Genomic DNA, 22347 nt, shown 5'->3' with positions numbered 1-22347 from the left:
TGGCCGAGTAAGGCGGCGGGACTCAGGTTCTGTATAGCTTACAGATTGTGGGTTTGAATCCTGGCTGGCTAGGCGCGACATTTGTGTTCTTGAATTAAACAAGACACGTGGTCATAATTGCTTCTCTCCACCCAGGAGTACAAATGGGTACCGGGCGAGAGTTGGGGAGTAACCTGCGATGGACTGGCATCTTCTTGTCAAGGGGGAACATAAGCATTCTCAGTCAGTAATTTAATTCCAAGAAAACGGGATATAAACACCGCCCTGATGGGCCATGTTGACTTGGGACAGACTTTAATTTACTATCAAGCGGACATCTTGATAGTAAGAATGGACAGCTTTCCCCATTTGTTTTTTGCTATCCTTTAAAAAAAAAAATATTTCCCATTGTAAAAAAAACAAAAACGTTACAGTTCCCATGAATCACACAATTCTACCTTGTACACATGGACTTGCTGTTTGTTCGTCTGCAGGCAGTATGGCAAAATTTTGTAGGTATACCAAAACCTATTGTCCTCTCATCCAAAACTCACTCTTTCCATTTTTCCTTCACCCAAGCTCCCATTTGTATCATTTTGTAGAAAACAAACAATAATGTTAAACTTGTCAACTTTAAGGTGAACAGTGATGCATTGTTACTATGACAACCAGCCTTCCTACGAGCAAATATTGCCTCTCCTTGAATGAAACGCATTTTATATTTGGACAATAATGTTAATCAAACAATGGTGTTGTGAATTAATACACGTGTTTACTTGTAGGGGGACACCAGTTGTAACATATCAGATCACGTCACACGATACTTGGCGATAATCAGCGTTGAATGCTCGACCGTAGATTGGGTCTCCTGCTCCGCGTCTAGTTCGTGTTTCGTGGCTCAATGTTTGTCTTTGCGTGCGTGAGGGACATGTACACGAAATCGAGTCACACAAACAAATTACGGTATTTGTGTAGCGACCGAGGTGTTTTATTTAGCTCAACCTTTTTAATGGACAGTCAAAGGTACACATATTTTTTGAGGGCTGGAAACTGATTTGATTTTCAGCATTCGAGCATTGTTTGGATGGATGGATTCAAGATTTCGTGTCACTGCTGGAGCGTCAATTCTGGTGAGTTTCATTTTTTTTTTCTTTCTTAAATTTAAACTTTAATTGCTAAAAGCAGTGGCGGAAAATATGACTACTTATTCATTTTGTTTAATACAACACCATGAATATACCTTATGACAAGCTAAATACTCAACTGCATGTTTTTTATCCTTATATATTATTTTTCAATGATTTAATTTTGAAACAACAGAGTTCCAATTTGCATTTAGCATTGTTATTAAGCGTTTAGACTGCAAAATTTAGGTGAGGGGTAGGCCCTAGATGGCAGGGCGCGAGGACTGGCTTGGGATGAGGGTAATGGTTGGATGGTTTGTTGACATCCCGTAGTTTAGAAAGTTAAAGTTTGGGTAAACAGAAAAGCTTGTTCCTTTAAGTGAAATAATAACAATCGGCATCTCTGAGAAGTGTTCATGCAATAGCTGAAGAGTTTTGAGAAGAGAATGTAAACATGGCCCTCTCTTGTCAATGTTTCGCGAACTTTCTCATACATTGCATGCAACTTGCATTTATGTATTCACATGTCTTTCCTACGTCATATGGACAAGTACGGTACTCGTATGGGATTCGAACCTACGACATTTGACATTTCATACAGCTGATCTGAGACTAAATTTTGATTTTTTTTCAGTCATCCATTTTCCCAACCGACCAACACAAAACAGTATAGGTTAAACGGCTATTTCATGCCTGACTCCAAACAAAGAAGTAGATGCCGCTCTTTTGTTTAATTCACCGCAAAAAACTGACATTTTGAAAGAGAGGTTTCCATTTATATTTGGTGTGTCTCCGTTCTTGAAATCTCAGGAATTCTTTAGGGAATTTTAGAGGGGTACCTCTGTACAAGAAGACAGTTTTAAAGCATTGGGGGTTACCCTCTGCCCCCATATCGGCATGGCAACACTTCAAGCGTACATAAAATATTTAGTCTGGTGACCATGACAAGAACTACATACTTACAATACGTTTGTGTTGTACTCTAACAGGGAATAAGACCAACAGGAGCAGACTCGTAAGTGATGGACGGTTGGGTTGGTGGGTGGGAGTTTGTGGGATGGGGGGGGGGGGGGGTAAGCAATGGTTAGGGATAAGGATACTTCAACACCCTTACAAACTAATTGTTCCCATTATAGAAACAGGGGGGCTAAATGGCAGTATAACTTCTGTGTGTATATTAGCAAGCTCAGAATCTCCCTTGTTCTTAATCAAACAACATCACCACTAATGTCTACCCTCTAATCCACACTGGCTCTTACCTTCAAAGTGATCAAACATCAATTATCTTTATGTCATGTTTAGTTTGGGTGTCATCACCTCCCATCATGCAAGATAGAAGGTCAGAAGTCAGACAAAGAGGGGGTATTTGGTCAAGGAACTCTAATGCATCTGCAGTTCTAAACTAAGCTCATTACACACGGAGGATGTATCTGTTGTAGCCATGACTATCGGGAGGTTTTCTTGCCGTGCATGTTTTATGTTTTCTGGAGGAGGGTGAAACTTTTAACATTCTGAATTGACGAGGAATTCTGATGTATAATAACTAGAGTGTTTTGACATCATAACCGGAAGGAGCTTTAATTAAATGGTAGGGTATTATGAGTTTGTTTTCTGGTTATGTTATAATGTTTGTGGTTTTTGTATGCTGGCTGTTTGACCGACGGGTTTCTTTTCTGCATTCATGGCTAATGAGTGAGATTTGTAAAGTTATACAGTATTGGTTATAGATTAACCAGAATCATTGCTTAACTTTATTCTGAACACTAAATTATTGTGAAGTGCATACCAGAAGTTTTTTTTCGGTGAAATATTTCCCTCTGAAATGATGTTATGTTCGAGAAAACTGTATTTTGAAAACCTTTAAAAGATGCCACAGCTCATGTCGGTGGTTACAACCCAAATTAAGGACAATGTGTTAAAATGCTGAAAAGTGTACGCATGGCCCGGTCATTTCTTCTTTGCAAAGAAGTTTGCTAACAGAATTTCTGCTTAACAGCTTTATGAAATTGGGCCATGAATATAGTTGGAGTACCTATAGTTTCGATGTTCACTTATATTGGTTTATAACCAGAATTTTAAAGACAGTGGACACTATTGGTAATTGTCAAAGACCAGCCTTCTCACTTGGTGTATCTCAACATATGCATAAAATGACAAACCTGTGAAAATTTGAGCTCAATTGGTCGTCGAAGTTGCGAGATAATAATGAAAGAAAAAACACCCTGGTCACACGAAGTTGTGTGCTTTCAGATGATTGATTTCATGACCTCAAATTCTAAATCTGAGGTCTCGAAATCAAATTCATTGGAAAATTACTGCTTTTTCGAAAACTACACTACTTCAGAGGCAGCCGTTTGTCACAATGGTTTATACTACCAACCTTTCCCCATTACTGGTTACCAAAGTAAGGTTTTATGCTAATAACTATTTTGAGTAATTACCAATAGTGTCCACTGCCTTTACAGTCACCCATCGGTGGGTTTTAATGCATACTTTGATAACGAGCCATTAAATGTGTGTCGTTGGACTTTTTCAACACTTCAAATCGAATACAATCGCAACAAACGGGCGATTAAATTGTGAATAAATCATATTACGAAAAACATGAATCTCTTTAATTGATAGACTTTGCATATAAAACTGTGTTACAGCTATCGATAAAATTGACTGTTGGCCCCCCTTAAAAGCATAACGAGACAATAGTTACATTTTTTATCATTTTCGAGGATCGCCAAAAAGTTTAAACAACAGTTCCAAGGACAGATTTGGGTTATTAAAGCTTATCATATTGGTACTTTGATCATTTGAATTGTCAAGGAGTGCTGGATTAATTGCCAGCAAACTATAAATGCAAATAGATTGAAATCATTAAGGTGACTGTGTATTTTGATAAGAACTGCTTACTTTTGAGGAAACTGTTAATGTTTAATCCTGAATTACAGTAATCTCGTGGGTGAGCGGATAAGAGCACCAGACTCAAGCTCTGATCGTTCTGATCAGGATAGTGTGGGTTCCAGTCCCGCTCGTGGCATGTGTGTCCTGGAGCAAGATACGTTAATTGCTTTGTCCTTAGATGGGACATTAAGCCGTGACAGGATAGTACACGTAAAAGAACACAGATGTGGAAGAAGGTTTGGTGCCGTTGTTTCTGGTTCATACTAGCAAGGTTCTGGTTCTTACTAGCAAGGTTCTGGTTCTTACTAGCAAGGTTCTGGTTCTTACTAGCAAGGTTCCTGTTCTTACTAGCAAGGTTCCTGTTCTTACTAGCAAGGTTCTGGTTCTTACTAGCAAGGTTCCTGTTCTTACTAGCAAGGTTCTGGTTCTTACTAGCAAGGTTCCTGTTCTTACTAGCAAGGTTCCTGTTCTTACTAGCAAGGTTCTGGTTCTTACTAGCAAGGTTCTGGTTCATACTAGCAAGGTTCTGGTTCTTACTAGCAAGGTTCTGGTTCATACTAGCAAGGTTCTGGTTCTTACTAGCAAGGTTCCTGTTCTTACTAGCAAGGTTCCTGTTCTTACTAGCAAGGTTCTGGTTCTTACTAGCAAGGTTCTGGTTCTTACTAGCAAGGTTCTGGTTCTTACTAGCAAGGTTCTGGTTCTTACTAGCAAGGTTCTGGTTCTTACTAGCAAGGTTCTGGTTCTTACTAGCAAGGTTCTGGTTCTTACTAGCAAGGTTCTGGTTCATACTAGCAAGGTTCTGGTTCTTACTAGCAAGGTTCCTGTTCTTACTAGCAAGGTTCCTGTTCTTACTAGCAAGGTTCTGGTTCTTACTAGCAAGGTTCTGGTTCTTACTAGCAAGGTTCTGGTTCTTACTAGCAAGGTTCTGGTTCTTACTAGCAAGGTTCCTGTTCTAACTAGCAAGGTTCCTGTTCTTACTAGCAAGGTTCTGGTTCTTACTAGCAAGGTTCTGGTTCATACTAGCAAGGTTCTGGTTCTTACTAGCAAGGTTCTGGTTCTTACTAGCAAGGTTCTGGTTCTTACTAGCAAGGTTCTAGTTCATACTAGCAAGGTTTTGGTTCTTACTAGCAAGGTTCCTGTTCTTACTAGCAAGGTTCCTGTTCTTACTAGCAAGGTTTTGGTTCTTACTAGCAAGGTTCTGGTTCTTACTAGCAAGGTTCCTGTTCTTACTATAGCAAGGTTCTGGTTCATACTAGCAAGGTTCTGGTTCTTACTAGCAAGCCCCCTGTTTACAGGTTTCTTCGGGCTTGCGAGCTACAGTGATGAAGTTCACTTATTATGATGAATCATTGATTTCATTACCAGAACTAATGCAAGTAGACCTATTGCAAATAGCTTTTGCGCCCTGTGCTCGTATGCCTAGAAATGTTATGCCACCCTAAGAACAAACACATTCGCTACTACTTTGAATAATGATTGTTATGTATTGTTTTCGTTTGATATTTTTTCCAGATCTGACCCACTAACAACGGCAAGGACCTCATACAATATCACTCAAGTAAACCATGGCGTCTATGGAAGACTATACCGAGGGCTTGAGGGCGTCTCTCAATCAGAGAATGGAGCATGCCCTCAACGACAACACGGTGAAAGTAAGTGACATCTTATCAAAGACGCATGCGCAAATGGTTGCCGATTTGACCGATCCAAGGGAGTGGTATTACTCGGATGCTCATAGGTACCTGATCGATTTACTCCATGTAAACTATGGTGGTTCACAACGAAAAGGCATTAGGTTCCAGACCAACCCTAACATTTCTAGCGTTGATCATACGGACAGTAACAAGACAAAGATCAAAGGTCATAATGTCAACTATTCTAAAGTTGAGAGAAACATGCACGTACATCACAAGCGAGAGACGACTAGGCCTAAGTCATCTAAAGAACCATGTTTTGACGGAACAGACGCAATGATACGCTACAGGAGGCAGAAAGCGCTTGCCAGAAATTCTAAGAACGCGCATGGTGCTAGTAAACATTACCAACAGTTTGGAAGTGAGACTTTTGCCGAAAACACAGGTAACCGTTTTTTGCCGACACACCATAGAGCCCAAAAGGTTGCCGAAAAACAGCCAACTGGCCTAAACGAACTAACTGTACTCCCCAGTACCGCAGCGCAGGAACACTCCCCAGATCTGACCCCACCTCGACACAGCGAGACACGTGCACCTGCAAAGCAGACGAAAATTCGAAAATTCGTTTTCCCGCCTGAATCGCAGGAGAAAGGCTCACGTCACGACAGTGAAGTAGTCGTTTATGACCGGTGGATACAACACATCGCAGGCGACAAATCTCTGCCTGAGACGACCTACGGGATTCTCAAGAAAAACGACCGGTGCACTGGGCGGGAAAAATCAATCATTCTCCAAACTCCCACAAACTCTAAGTCAACACAAACTGACGGTGAGAACGGTGGCGGGAAAGTCAAACTCTTCTCCATTCCTCTCAAACTGTCCCCGAACTCGGGATTACATGGCTGTAAAAGGCCTCACACATCTGCCCTCAAACTCAAGTCATCCCAGGGGTTGAGAGATTTCGCCAAATTTGGCCGAGCTCGAAGCCCGCGCAATGATACCAATTTCCAGTCTCTCCTCGATAACGCCAAGAAGCGTTTGGCGGAAATCGAATGGCAGCTTCATGGATTGTGTGTTGAAAGTGGGATTATTCACAAATCAGCGTCAACCAATGCCCAAGTCGTACGGGATAGTTTAACATCTCAGCGGGCAGATGCAGCGGACAATCTACCCGGGGAAGACGGGGGTTACAGTAAAACCACTCAAATCAAATCTGTAGACGTCGGTACAGTAACCCCGTCTGAATGGTACACCGTCAGTAAACCATTGAAACCGCACAACTCTGACGTAAAAACTGTGAACATGAAAAGCTACGTCACACCATGGAGGAATAAATTAGATTCCTCCGTGGTCACACCAGACATGCTGAACGTAACATCCCAACACTCGCGTTATCAACGTCATGTCACCTTCGCAAAGAGCGCCCTCATTCACCCCGCTAAACTAGTCCGTCCTCAAACAAACCAGCGATGGAACTCTCACGAGACTGCTCGAGAGAACGGGAGTTTTGCAACGACTTCAGACTTACTGGTTGAATCACTTGACAATGTGGATACATCTGGGGAGATCGCTGAGAGGGTAAATATTCCCTCTCCCAAAGGAATAAGAAATTCACAGCAGGAGGAGGAATTAAAGATGTTATTGAGAACGTGTTCGCTGACACCGAGTCCTAGGAAACAAACAGCGAAAAATGAAACGTCCCCGGAAAAAGGAGAGTTTGATGTGGAGATATTGGAATCAACTGAATCAAATAACTCTAGTTTTACCGATAGTTAAGACGAGTTTATCAACCAATGACATTAAGCTGACACCGGACCGGTGTCTCATGCAATTATGTCCTCTATGCAATACTATCCGGAGGACATTACTGCATATGCAATTATGTCCGCCGGACGGTTTTGCATATGCAATCGTGTCCGCCTGGACGCTACTGCATAATGCAATTGTGTCCGCCCGGACACATTTGCATATGCAGTTGTGTCCGGCCCTGTGCAAAACCATCCTTGCAATCAACTAAACGACCTTGGTCGACGGAACACGTTCGCCATCTTTTTACAAGCTATGTGCATATCAAGAATGAAATAGGAAACGTTCGGCCGTTGGGTATTCGCTGCAATCATAAATAATAGGCCTCTTAAACGATAGTTAGTTCTTTTTTACATGTAAATATATGCGGTTTTCAGCTTTTGCTTGATTTTTTGCTTGATCCTTGTAGGGTTTTCCACCTGTATTGTAAATTGTTTTTTGCCTGTTGTCTGTATAGTTTGTCTAGTTTGTTAAATTGATCACCCCTTTTTTGTTCAATGCTTTAAAGGGTTTGGGTATAGTTTGTGTAGTCCTTAATGTTTTAATATGTTTTGATTTTCGAATGTTATTTTAATTTCTTGCCTGTATGTAGAGTTCTCCGGTATTTTAATGATTTTTGTTGTTCTTGTGTGTTGTTGCTGTCGGTTAGCCATTAAAATGGCTTTTTCACGCGTTCACTTTCATCAAGCATGGCGGCCGATGACGCATGTTGCAATTCGTCTTTTGTGCATTCCCTAATGTTTATTTGTAAAATATTTTACTGTATAACATGCAAATATTGACGCAATTTAGCCATTGGCTACAAGTTCAATTTTAATAAACCATCAATAATATAAAAAAAAATAATAATAATAATTAAATACGTGAATATTCATGCTGCATATACGTCGGGTTAAGTGCATGCACGCTTGCTTACGCGCGCATACACATGTACAGTCGTGTACATGTCCACCTGACGGTTTTTGCATAGCCCCGGACACGATTGCATATGCAAAAGTGTCCAGAGCGGATAGTATTGCATGGCGGACACCAAGAAGATTTTGAGATTAAATGAGTGCGATTTTTTCAAATTTCAAAAATGTTACCAACACAGCCAATGCTTTGTTTCAGAGTTACAATCTGTGTCAGTCTAAAAAGAAAATAAACAACTTTATTCTTTGGTTTTAATGCACAATGTTTATTTTACAAAAATGTTTTATCAGTTTCAAACTTTTCTTTTATCCATAATTTGTTTTCGCTTTTTGAATGAATTTGTAGTTTGTCTTACAAAGAAAAAAAACATTGATATTCTAACTATCGAGCAAGAAAGCCATTGTTCAATTAAAACAAACTACAGGGTTTTCAACTTAATAATAATGGATGGGAACGGACCACAATGAACTTCTAACTAAAATTGACCGATTACTGTCTATCATTCAAACATTTATGACACCATTGAAACACAATTATAGTGAAATCACATATTAACTCTGTTTTGTTGCTTCACTTGCATGGGCCCTTTGCGTTGATTTGCCCTTTCCAGTCGAAGTTGCGCCAGGCAATGTTGCTAAATTTTAAACAGGAATCTTGGTGCTTTGTAAAATCGAGGCAAGTTCCGATAACGTTCAACAATTGTGCAAGGCTTACATTGTTGGACCGTTGCGGCAGGAGATTATGTCCCCCGGAGATTCTCTGTGTACCCCGCCCCCCCCCCCCCATATTGTAATATATATAACTGTGCAGAAATTTTGTCTGATAGCGCCCTCTTTTGAATAAACTTCCTTCAACCCATTTTGCCTTAGATTTTGGCACTTTGGTCTATTTCTTTGAAATGAACGTGATTGGAAAGATGTTTTAAAATTGGAATATTATGCCTTGTAATTGTGTGGTTTCCCCTCAACTTCGTGAACTAACACGGTCCGCTATTTGTATAATAGAACCAATTTTTGGACTAAAAAAAAATTACCGACCGTGTTAGTTCACGAAGTAAGAAAAACCACAGAAAAACTTAACTCAGTCCGAAGATCACATGGGTTATTCGAACCATGTGGTTCGGATAATCCACGTATACCTTCGGGGGTTTTTTAATGGTCGAAAACAGCAAAATCTGATTGTTTCTGCTCCATTCCTTTAAAGACCTTTGGAGTCACTTGGGTATACATTTTATTTTGAAACCAATAGCCCAATAATGGGGAGTGGGGTGGGGGCATGGGCGTCAATCGGGGTTGTCACTTTAAACATGGGTAACTTTATTGATGCTCTTGGTTCGATTTCACAGTCCTATTACCTAATAGTAATCCTGGGGTCGATTTCACAAAGAGTTCGGACTAGTCTAATCTTGAGTTAGGACGAGTTACTCACGTCCTAACTTAGGACTATCCATACGTTTTTAATATCTCCTAGGACTAGTCCTAACTCTTTGTGAAATCGACCTCTGAGTTGTTAAAAACTAAAGGCTAGTCCTCCAACTCGAGATAGGGAACTGTACACCTTAATCATTCATAAGGTTGTGCGGTGATCATAAGTGGGAGCATCGCGTGCATTCATGGGGTCGGAACTGAGTTTAATTGAATTGAATTGTAAGAGGGATAACACTCGCCTTTTTTACTATGAAATACTTGTACCGGGCCTCTTGAATGGACCACCATCTTAAACCACCGTCTTTAGACTGCCTTTAACCATTTAATTGTCAATACATACCTGCAATGAGTGGTCAAGCATTGTACAAATCCCTAACAACCACTCTCATCTCGACAAACATCCGTAGTCCCTTTCTATGAAGTGAAGGCTTTAGGATTTACTAGACGGAATCCTGCTAATAATGTAGCCAGTTGAGAAATAAATTGTGTTACTCAAAACTTACAAACTTTCCTTGGCGTCTTTTTTTGTGAGTGCCCTTTGACAATAAACTTATTAAAGCAAGAAGATTTGTTTTAAATGTTGTTGATGTATCATGCATGTTGAATCATCAGATTTTGATCATAACTTCATATTCCTAGATCATTATATCTAGTAAAAATATCTCACTTTAGGGCACAATAAACAAGACGTTTATTTTGAGGGTAGCCTGTATCTTTTCAAATCAAGAATGGAGATTTTTTTTTTTTTTTTTTAGTGACTGGAAATGTGTCACAAGGTTTTGACAGTTGAGGTTGCTTTTGTGGACTTCGTACAGGAATCGATGTTGATGAGGCTAAAGTTTTGTTCCAACCCACGGTGAATGCTATCATCTATCTCCTTTGATCGTGGGATTGTCCTAGATCTCCTACATTTCTTGGATACTGATGTTGGTGAAGTGTTTGCCCCCGTTTTCATGACTTTCGAGCAGCAAACCCTTGCTCGAAATTGGCAAACTTAGGGTGAATTAATTATCTTGGCAATCTTTGTGTCGTATCCGTATCGAGATTGTACTACTTCCTGCTTTTCGTGTCTTTGGTGCGATTTGGCCATGGCCTCCGATCTCAAAACTAGTGGAATCGGTGAAACAAACTATGGTGGATTGGGTGGGTCGACGTGTCAGAACGTGGGTACATTCGTCCACAAAATACCATCTCCTACACCAACGAGCGTAATACAGTTCTACAACCAACACAATTCCTACAACCAACCAGACAATCACAGGTGAGTTAATAGTTCATTGGAACGATTTCCCGTTATATCCTGTCACCACTTGTTCACCCATTTTTACCAGAAGGGAATATCTCATTTGAGTAAATTAGATACTAATTTATTTCATAAAAGTGACGGCAGCACACGGAAATTGTTCCCATTTTATTTCCTATCTAAATAACTTTGATGTTGTAGGCCTACTGTCAAAATAAGGAACGTGTGGGCTTTTAATACCTTTTTGACTCCTCGTGGGTCATACCTTGAGGAAAGATGTTCATAAAAGTTTTTTAATATGACATTAACAACGAGGTGTGAGCGGCCGGGCGGGGGGAGGGGGGGGGGGGGGCTAACTGTGATACTCTTTCAGTCGGGTGTATATTGATGCACATTATACTTTCTTTTCCTTGCCGACCTACATTTCCATGTTCGCTTTTATGTGACAATGAAATTTGATGAATTACTTGATTAATTTGGTGATTGGAACATTGGTTTGCATTATGGTATGCAGAGATAGAAAAGTGAAGAGCAGAAATATTAACAAAGACCAGGCTATGTGTCACAGTGTGGTGTATATGTTTTTGCTAAGACAAGATGTTCCAAAGTGCACAGAACCTTGTTCTAAAAAATATCACAAACAAAATGATGTGCAGATTTTAATATTGCAGTTTACTTTCTAAGTGCACCACTTTTAGGCCAAGAAAACTAAACATACCAACTTTAATTAATAATTTATTCATTATCTTCTTTTAATGACTGTTAGTCTTATATATAGTGTGCTTTCTTGTAAAATTTTGTCTCAGACTGCCCGAGTTTTAATATTGTATTTTTCTTCTTTGTAAATTGCATGTAATTCAGCCTTTGGCTGCAATGTGTTTTTCACAATAAACCAATTAATAACTGGGGGAGGGGGGTTTATTATTATATTATTTATTTCAAAGGAAAAGTGGAGCCAGACTAAAAATGTGCTGACTTTGTGGAATTTAGAATTCTAAAATTATGGGTAAAATAAATCAACGAAACATTGGTGCCAATTATGAAGTAATAAATACACGAAATTTTGTTGGCCTTTCGGGGACCAAAATAACATGTTTTTAAAAAGGGGGAAAATGCGGCTTAAGAAAGGAATGAGGGTCGGTCGATCAATTTTTGATGCCTTGTTGCTGTTGATTTGGGTTCTGTTATTACTTGGCCTGAAGTTCTGTGTGAACCATTGAGGTAGAAACATCCATAACACAAAGTTATCGAAATTGACGGTACAGTAAGTAGCTGTGTAGTAGTCCGTGTTAGAAAGTGATCGTGATTGTTGAACATAAACTAAACCGTGTAGCCTTGGTTACGAGTATATACAACTAGTGCCCGATGCTAAAAATCTCGCATGTGTGCCAGTGACGTCAGTGGAGCTTATATTGTCAAAATGAGAAATCACTAACAGGGAACAATCCGAGCTGACCTCTAAACACCTTTACAGTCTATGCACCTCCCGGAGGTTTGGGATTGGATAAAAAACAAAATTCTCAAATGTTTGTTCCCCATAATGCCAGGTTGTTTTCTTCATTTTTCAAGGACTGTTTTACAGTAAATACAAAGTTACTCTCTAAAATGTAAAAGAGTGAAAAACACCACTCTTTACATTTCGAGCTGTCCTTCATACGGCTCTTCAAAAAGAGTGGTGGTATTTCATTCTTTTAGAGTGGTTTCACTCCAGGACAGAGTGAAAAATCACTCAAAAAGATGCAGAAATTCAATCTAAAAGAGTGGAAGACCACTCGAAAAAGAGTTGTCCTTCATATGGCTCTCCAAAGAGTGCTTTTTCACTCTTTCACATTAAGAGAGTACATTTCTATATTTGTTCTTTCAATGGACACGCCAATAAAATACCATTTGCAGGGCTATGGCAAAATGTAGATGTTGCTTAATAATCCCTAAGGTAAACAATCCCCAGCTTGAATCGCTTCAGCGAACTTTCACAACACACGATTGAAAACCGTAACTAGGATTTAACAGTGGGGCTAAATGCGTGGGTAATGTTGCGTGACTGCATACTGAAATGAATGTCGAGTTGACCGACGTACATGAGGAAATACTGGTAACATTTGGTTTCAAGAAGGACTTCTGAGTTATGTTTCCATGACGGCAGAGGTTTTTCTCTTATTTTGGTAAAGGAGAGACGTGTGATATGGAGGGAAAATAGCAGTATGTGGTAAGGAAATAGGAGTGTAGATGTCGTCTTACAATTTGATGGTTTGGCTTTAGGGGTTTGGTTTAGTCGTGGGGCTGTTTTGGTATTGGGGCTTTGTGATTTTTTGTTCATTCTTGACTAGTATAAATATAAGCACGGGTTGAGCAGTGTTGACACTAGAATGACTCACTTTGTCAAATCTGTTGACTGAAGTTGACACTATCAGCTCAAAATGTCCGACTGTTTAGCTCTCAAATTTATTTTTGAACCACTCTTCGTTGATTGAACTGTAGAACAAAAGGCATAGGGCCTACAGGTTTTTTTTCACAAGTGCGAGTTGGTTGCAGCATGGAGGCTACCTCCATGGTTGCATGCCTGTATATTTCCACGATTTCATGTATTTTCAATTGTATCCCACTTTATTGCGTTACAGACACACCATTCTTGAGGAGCCATCTAAAGACGCTACTGCCTCCGTCACGATGACGTCATACAAGCTGGATACTGGTGTTTTCCTTCAGCAGTTTACGAACAGCGTCAGCCGGGCCCTTCATAAGCAGACGTGTAGCTGCAGCGGACGATCCTACTCGGCAGACGAACTCTTTCTGAGGAGTAATCCCGCCATTTTTGCTACAAATGTCACCGAGTCGTGCAGTCGACAATCCACTGCCGACTCGTTACCGTCCGTGTCAAGACCCGGCTGTATGGCTAAACACAAGACAGATGCATCAACAGCAAAACACTCTTCTTCTTCTCCGAATATGAAATTGGAGTATGAGTTTATTCCACGTGGTAGTCCAACCCACTGCACGAAGATCAAGATGCTAGGAGATGCCTCTCCGATGAAAAGATTGAAACGGCAGTCAAATTTACCGGAGAGAATGAACGTGACCGACAAGAATGGACAGAACTGGCAGGTTGTTCAGAACTTCCCGAAGCACAAGAATAGGTCATCTTCACATCAAAACCCATCATGCTCTTCGCAAGAGCTCGAGTTGCAGACACCGCCAAACACATCTCGTCTCGCTATGATGGAGGTAGGAACAAGCAAACATGACGCGTCTGAAAGAAATTCTCCAAGACATCGAGATATCCACCTCCCTAAACACATCACCAGTGAAACTGATATCACTCACAACAACATTTTAGAGCAGATACAAATACAAAATGCTACATCTCCGGGTCCAACGCCCACTGATTTACCAGTAATAGACCTTGAAACAACCCCTGCCGACGGCTTTCTGTCCAGCCGAAACACGCCTCGCGAAGCCGATCGAAAGTTCATCCTCTCGCTGTTAAATTCAGCAGTGAGAAAGAGACAAATTACGTACGAGGACTTCCTCAAAAGAGCATCTCAGCTGACATCGGCCTTGTCTAACAGGGACAACAACGAAGACGGGTTGGTTGAGAGTCGAAACCAGAATAATAACAGTCCTTCATCTGATGTGTCTGAACTCAAGAGTGGGGGTACGCACCTCCCGAGTTTAAACGCCTTTGACAAGACTGGTGAGCAAGTACCGGCCCAACATCACCTACCATCACAACTGGAAGACCTGTACACGAAGGGACGTCTGAAGATTCTTAAGTTTGACATTGGAGGAGTGCTTCCCGATAATTTCCTTCAAAAGGATAGGGACAAACTTCGACAGATGTATCCAATGTATGACTGGCGTGTTGGTCAGGGTGCAAGGTTGGTGAAAATGAAACACTCGCCCGTTAAAACAGTTGCACCAAACAAAAAGGACATTCTGGCGACAAATTGTACGCTTCAGCTTCCGAAAATGTTCCCCAAAGATGGAGGGAAAGATTTACGGGACAAAAGACACAATTGGCGAGACTGGAAGAGCCCAAGGAGGGCTGTAGGTGTGAGGGGCGACAGTTTTGCAGTGACCGACCACTCTGAAGCTACGAAGGGGAGTAAAGTCAAAGATGGGGAAAGTGGAGCGGCCGCGATGGAAGAGGAGCGTGTTGGGGACGGCGAGCCCATGGAGGAAATGCGTCCGTGTTCGGGGTCGATGATCCCGAGGCAGCCACCACCAACTCCGATGGAGAGTAGACGTAAACAAACATTGGAAACACTCAAAGAAATAGACTAGCTGCGTGAACGAACTGTCGTCACATTGTGTAAATTGTTATAAAAGTACCAATAACTGTTTGTTGTGTTCATCGTTTCAACAATTTTCCTATAAGGAAGCACATGTATGACAACTTCACGGAGGCAACGAAGGTGATTGTGTTTCCCCATGCCCTCTGGTCATTACCTTGGTGCCCTTGAAAACCTCCTGAAGAATGTTGCAATTTCCTGATAGGGTGCCTTTTACCAAGGAAAAAAATGGCTTAGTGCCCTTTGCCCTTTAAAAAACGAAGCATACATGCATGGACAAGCTCCGTAAACGAACTATCATTGTGTCATAGACACATAGTGTGAAGTGTTATAAATGTACTATTAACTGTTTGGTTTGTTTATTGTTTCACCATTTCCATATGGAAGCAAATAACTACCCTGGGCCCAATTTCCTAAAACTGTTAGGCAGAAAATACTGCTTGACAATTTTCTTTGCTAAGCAAAAATTCTATGGGGCACCAGTCACAATAATGTACATGTATATATATTTTGGCCGGTAGCCTGTTTCTGTTTAGCAATATTTTTATGTGCTTAGCAAGTTGATGTGCTGGCAGGCTTCATGAAATTGGGCCCGTACATAAACAAGATCTATCAGAACATTCGCAACATTTCAGAAAGTACATTACATCTTTAGTTTTGGGAAATGAAAATTCAATCAGGCTTAACATTTCATCTCGTTAAGTTTTATAATGTGATTGTGTATGTTTACTTTTTAATATGTTAACTTGTTTGTTCTTAACAATGTAATTATGCAGGGCCCAAATGGAAACCAGTTATTTTTTTACTGATTTGGCTCACCCTGGGTAAATAAAGGAAATAAATAAATCTCAAGATTTGAGGCTATTTTCATTTTACAATGGGAATATCCGTCGTAAAATCTTATAAAGTATTTTATGGAAAACTTGTATAGGGGGCACGCCAACGAACCATGGGTAACAGAGACCATTGCCTCCCTGTAACTGCGTTCCTTAAATTCGATCCTTAAAATAGCACTATTATAAAATATCTATTAAATGGCCATGGTACTTGTTACAGATACTCTAAATGTTTTGCGCAAAAATTAAAATACTTTGTTTCTCGAAAAAAGAAACTGTTAAATTTCTTTAAAAAAAAAAACGGTTTTTGAACCGATCAAAATGTAAAACGAAAGCTATTTGTGTAGAGATCAAGGTACTTGTTGACCTCTCGGTGTTAGCTCTGCGTCCAGTTTGACTTTGAACTCGCATTTTTGCTTAAAAAATCATTCTTAATTTAGATGAATTAAGTGCCAAGGTAAAGCAGTGACATCTCCAGCAGCCTTTTAATCTATGTCAGCTAAGTTTGGCCGTTACACTTGCATTAAACTGTACTGATTGTGTTGAATTGAGAAAAGATACAACAGTGGTTTTCATTTATGTTTTTATTATAATTTTAGAAACAAATAAATATAATTTTTGAAATTATCTTAAATTATTCTGAAACAGAAATGAAATGTCAAGATTGAAGCTTCCTCATTGTACGCAAGGCGTCATGCACACAAAAACAAGCCTAGTTCATACTTACTGTCAATGGTTCTTGCAAAGCAAATTTGATGTCACAGCTCTGTGAATGTTACAGAGGGTTGAGCTATTCCGAATTATTTGTTGAAATTTGCATCCATTCACATGAAGTATGAACCAGGCTTTAGACTTCCCTTTGTAAAATCCGAGTACCAGTTAAAAGGTTAACTAACACATGCTGGTTGTGACTGCCAAACACATCTACAATATACAACTTGGCTGGAATTTGAACCCCTCTGATCTAAAGCAGATATATTAACCTCTAGACCACCGAGCCCAGTATCAAGAGGCCACTCCAAACCTGTCAATTAGAATCTGGTACTGCATCAATTTACTGTTTACCAGTCGATATGCGGCAGTGTTTGGTTCCCACCATGTTTTTGCTGCCAAGAAGAGATATTTGTCAAGAATTATTTTGTACTTTACAATTGAAAAAACTTGACCTAGGTCAAGTGGTTCTTTAAAGACACTGGACACTGTTGGTAATTGTCAAAGACCAGTCTTCTCACTTTGTGTATCTCAACATATGCATAAAATAACAAACTTGTGAAAATTTGAGCTCATGTCGTCAAAGTTGCGAGATAATAATGAAAGAAAAAACATCCTTGTCACACGAAGTTGTGTGCTTTCAGATGCTTGATTTCGATACCTCAAAATCTAAATCTGAGGTCTTAAAAATCAAATTCGTGGAAAATTACTTCTTTCTCGAAGACTGCGTCACTTCAGAGGGAGCCATTTCTCACTATCAACCTCTCCCCATTACTTGTTACTAAGTAAGGTTTTATGCTAATAGGTATTTTGAGTGATTATAAATAGTGTTCACTGCCTTTAACCCCTCTTCCACATCTGTGTTCTTTTACGTGTACTATCCTACCACGGCTTAATGTCCCATCTTAGGACAAAGTAAGGTTTTATGCTAATAATTATTTTGAGTAATTACCAATAGTGTCCACTGCCTTTAATCAGTTTCAAACAAGAATAGCTGTGTGGTATGTTTCTGTTCTCTAATGGTAGTAACCCTAAGCACATGAGATCACTGCAGTAGGGCGCCCTCATGTAGAGGTCACACAAAAGTTGCTCATTGGTCCATCCTGTGCGATGTGGTACTGAGCTTTGCATTTCCAGTTTTCATCACTGTTTACTGCTTCGACAGGATAATGCCTATGCGTCAAGTCTATAATATCCACACTGCTTTGGCCTGGTGCCCTTTGCGTAAGGGTAGAATACCCTGCCAATCACAGCATCACAGGAGCCAGACTACTTGCATGGGTTCCCACATGGTCCTCTTGAAATGAAATCATGTCACAAAGAGAAACCTCAGTACCTATGAGAAACAAACAAACAGCACTATTGATACAAGACACACACATTTAAGAATGCGTCTTCAAAGCAAAATATCAATGAAAATTGTAAACACAAATTGAAATAGATTTTATCGGACTCAAATCACCATGTGAACATCGTATGTTTTTGTTCAGGCATTATTGTCTCATTGAAAATCACAAGACCCTGGAACAGTCTGGTCATGAGTTCACTGGCCCCATGCTTAAATTACTGGACTCTGTAGTCTAGCCTCTAGTCCAGTGTAAAATTTGAGCCCTGGTCAAATTCACTATTCCCACTTAAAGGCAGTGGACACTATTGGTAATTACTCAAAATAATTGTTAGCATACAACCTTACTTGGTAACGAGTAATGGGGAGCTGTTGATATTATAAACATTGTGAGAAACGGCTCCCTCTGAAGTGACGTAGTTTTCGAGAATGAAGTTAATTTCCACGAATTTGATTTCGAGACCTCAAGTTTAGAATTTGAGGTCTCCAATTCAAACATCTAAACACACACAACTTCGTGTGACAAGGGTGTTTTTTCTTTCATTATTATCTCGCAACTTTGACGACCAATTGAGTTCAAATTTCCACAGGTTTGGTTTTTTATGCATATGTTGAGATACACCAAGTGAGAAGACTGGTCTTTGTCAATTACCAATAGTGTCCACTGCCTTTAACTTAAATGATTTGGGTTGACAAATTTTTGTTTACTAGAGTGGGATGTGAACCAGCGACCTCCGGATCAATGTGCCAGCGCTCTACCAACTGAGCTATCTAGCCATACGTTGGCAGTCTCCCTAATAAGTCAATATCTTTGTTCGAGGTGCTGTTTAAGTTTACAAACACTTTGTAAACTCCTTTTTTATAAAATACCTTTTCTGTCTTTGATTCATCAAGGAATTCTGGCCATACTCGGGTGTCTCTCTCATTCAGCAGGAGAGGTCACTGACCTCAGAATGATAGTGGTGGCTTCTGGGTGTCCTTGTCACTGAAATCTAGTGACACATTCAGAAGTGATGCGACCTGGATATTGGAACAAATTTAACTAGATGAGCCGAACTTTGTTTATGGTACACAATCAGGAACATGCCTAGCACACAAGGTATTGTAGTATAATTCAATTTGCGGTAACACCCTGTGTGTATCTACTTTGCTTTTGTAGATTGTGTGTTTTGAGAACTTGTCTTGCCGTCTCCTGATGATGATTAGAGCAGGCAAGTCGTAACATTGAGACCAACGGCATACTTTTGAACGCTAGGTGGCAACAGATTTACCAGGTAATTTTCCATGTTTACGTAGCATGCCCACATTATTGAAAACAATGGATTAACAAAGTAAGTCTGCTGCCACCTAGCGTCCCAAAAGTCCCCAATTAAAAACTCACTCCAGTGCGGTGCGGTAGTGGTGACAGCATTGCTCATAAGGAGTTGACAAACCGCAAGTGCAAAACAACTATCAGTCTAAATTGAGAGTAGATACACGGCTGCTCACCTGTTTGAATTTGTCTCTGATCTTTTTAAAATCTTCCCAGTAGTTTTCCTGAGTGACATCCTCCAAGCGAAAGGATACCAGCAACGAATGCAGAATGCCCAGCGCTTTCACTGCTCTGTAGAAACAAGTATGGATTTCACATAAAATAACAACTCCATTATTTAGACCTTTAGTGGAAGATTGATGTTTGTTTTTATTAAGATTCTACACAAGAGCTTGTGGGCACCCACAAATTTAAATTACTGCTAAAAGCATAAAGTATTGCTTACCAATTTTTTGTGAACAAAAATGAGCAAGATATGAAATGGGGTTTTGGTTGTTATAAAACCTTATTTTGGTAAGCATTATTTTGTTGTGCTAAGTTACTGTTTGTACTTCAGTAGCCATGTAGTGTTAGTGTACCATACAAATTTAGTTTGCATAGCGTGTACACCCACTAAGCATTTTTTCTAACCCTTTTTCTCATCATGTTAAAAATGTGCTTCTCAAGCAATGGAGCTTCATGTATAGCTCCATGTTCTAGTAGACTTATGCAGTCAACTTGGCGGCTTGATCTCCAAGTTAAAAAGCATTGAAGCATAGGAAGCCCATAGCAACAGCCACAGTCACAGCTTCCAATTCGGTCATAGTCTTAAGCCGTGTCCGAATAGCAACTGTGGCTAATTGCTACCACTGTTGCTAAGGGTGTTGCTAATGACTACCTATTGGACTATACTCTAATGCATGATTACCCAGTGATCAAGCCATAGATCTAGCCGTAACGGCCAATTCATTCATATTAATTTAACATCTATTACAATTCATTCATGACCTTACTTGGGTTTGGCTAGCTCAGAGTCTTTCTGGAGAAGCTGCCGCCATGTTGATATAAAGCCGAGATAGAATCCATACTCTGATCCAATCTGTCGTCCTTTGTCTTGACCTAGCTTGAATCCATCTTGTTTCCCAGTGACTTTACCGGCTTGGAATCCCTCTTCAAATCCCATCTCATTAAATCTGTGAAGAGTCAATAATCACGTTGAACATGTTAAAATCCATTGAATCAAATTGTATTTGTAAATGTATGAATTGTAAGGCCTAATGAGTGACCTCTTGCATTATAACGTCGCATGGAACACTTTTACAATTGCCATTTTGAGAGTCAATATATTTCTTTATTTCGGCATAATTTTTACTCTCAAATTGACTATCTGACACAATAGGCATGTGAAGTGTGGTACATACGTTGAAATTCGAAATGGGTCAATTATTAACTAAATTTAGAAACTTATGAAAATAAAAATATATTTTAAAACAATTTATTAACTATTATTTAATTTACTTTTTTATCTTGCACATTCATGACACTTAAGTATTGAAACAAATGTTGCCATGCCCCAGTTCCTACATGTGTGAAATTCTGAGCGGACTCCATAATAAAAAAAATATAAGAATGTGTAAACATCGACGTAAATTTGTTCAGAAATTTAATCAACAAAAGTCAAAAGGCATTGCCATACACCGACTTGCCAGATTGCGGCGGCGACAAAACCACAGTGAACTATATGACTGAGATTGAACTCTTATTTACCTTTCTTCCGCCATAACTAAAGAGTCAAAAGGATCTTCATCAGGGGCGCCTACACCACGACTCGGGAATCTGGGGTTTTCTGCCATTGTTGAATATGAAAATAAATGAAAATCCAACTACTTTTAGAGCGACGTCCTTTAGTAAACACTTCGTTTGTGTAGCAGAGATCACGTCGATGGTATCCCTGTGGCAAATCCACAAGTAGCGCTCGTTCTCGTGGCGTGGCGTCTAGTTACCAGACAAGTTGTTGCCCAGACCGTTAATTTGAAATAGCGCCCTCTATCATCAAAAACAACTATTGAAGAAACTTTCTTTTTTGCATCATTCGGGTGCCTGATATTGGGCATGATATTATCCGCAAGGATAATCTCGAAGTGTGTCGTCACATGTTCAGGCTAGGCATGAAGTAACCCAACGTGTCTTCATTATGTGTTTTGAATATCAAAAATTGATTTGAGGATCAGTGGGGGATAATGACTTCTGTACGAGAGGAAAATACCCTTTACCCTATAGGGCATTCGATGATGACAATCTTAGTCTGGCCACTACCCCCGGCCCCGCCCTATTGCGAAGGTTTGAGCTCACAGGGTTTGTTCCACATGGACGTGATGTATGAGTTGTCAATACTTTTGCCATAATTGATATGAATTGCATCGATACAGTATTAGAAAGACCAGTCATAGCTCATTGTGAAATCGGCGCATTAATTATGACTGGACAGCGGCTGTTTTAATCTGCTTAAAATCAGCATCACTCAGATGGATAGATGGAGGGGGGGGGGGGGTAAAAAATCAACATAAAAAACGTGTTTGGAAATGTTCGATTGTTTCATCATAAATCATATGAATGTAATACGCCTTTTTCCATAAAAATAATTAGGCTGTGAATTTTGTATCGTATTGGTCGTTATTTTGAATTATATACCTCATGTATAGAATCCTCTAATCTGATTGGTTAAAAATGGGAGTCATGGAAATAGCTATGCCCCCTTTTTATATCAATATGACGTCATAGTGACTATGCCCGGGCATAGTCAATTATTGACTATGCCCGCTCTGAAAATAACGCAACTTTGATATGTATAATGT

At 39.9% G+C, this 22347-nt stretch overlaps 3 protein-coding genes across 5 annotated transcripts; 2 read left to right on the top strand and 1 right to left on the bottom strand.

Annotated features, from left to right (window-relative positions):
* Positions 1-834: 834 nt before the first annotated feature.
* On the top strand, positions 835-10215 carry LOC139940096 (uncharacterized). Of its 2 annotated transcripts, XM_071936339.1 has the most exons (3): positions 835-1109; positions 2406-2691; positions 5511-10215. In XM_071936339.1, exon 3 carries the CDS (start codon positions 5564-5566, stop codon positions 7406-7408), a length of 1845 nt encoding a protein of 614 aa, XP_071792440.1. In that variant the 5' UTR covers positions 835-1109; positions 2406-2691; positions 5511-5563; the 3' UTR covers positions 7409-10215. The 2 variants fall into 2 exon arrangements, with proteins under 2 accessions (XP_071792440.1, XP_071792439.1); XM_071936338.1 differs by lacking the exon at positions 2406-2691.
* Positions 10216-10559: 344 nt separating this feature from the next.
* On the top strand, positions 10560-16631 carry LOC139939900 (uncharacterized). Of its 2 annotated transcripts, none has more exons than XM_071936062.1 (2): positions 10560-11038; positions 13639-16631. In XM_071936062.1, the coding sequence occupies exons 1-2, from the start codon at positions 10866-10868 to the stop codon at positions 15299-15301; spliced, it is 1836 nt and encodes a 611-aa protein (XP_071792163.1). In that variant the 5' UTR covers positions 10560-10865; the 3' UTR covers positions 15302-16631. The 2 variants fall into 2 exon arrangements, with proteins under 2 accessions (XP_071792163.1, XP_071792164.1); XM_071936063.1 differs by lacking the exon at positions 10560-11038 and adding an exon at positions 13053-13226 and having other exon boundaries at positions 13639-16626.
* An 80-nt stretch (positions 16632-16711) lies between these two features.
* LOC139939901 (protein LTO1 homolog) lies at positions 16712-21408 on the bottom strand. Its single transcript, XM_071936064.1, has 5 exons — positions 21260-21408; positions 20506-20685; positions 19690-19804; positions 19072-19221; positions 16712-18192 (listed from the first exon to the last, which is right to left on the bottom strand). The coding sequence occupies exons 1-4, from the start codon at positions 21343-21345 to the stop codon at positions 19150-19152; spliced, it is 453 nt and encodes a 150-aa protein (XP_071792165.1). The 5' UTR covers positions 21346-21408; the 3' UTR covers positions 16712-18192; positions 19072-19149.
* Positions 21409-22347: the final 939 nt, after the last annotated feature.

Source organism: Asterias amurensis, chromosome 7 (assembly GCF_032118995.1).
Source record: "Asterias amurensis chromosome 7, ASM3211899v1".
NCBI classification, from domain to species: Eukaryota; Metazoa; Echinodermata; class Asteroidea; order Forcipulatida; family Asteriidae; genus Asterias; species Asterias amurensis.
Note: the sequence above shows the minus strand (reverse complement) of the source record. Positions and strands in the feature narration are given on the sequence as shown.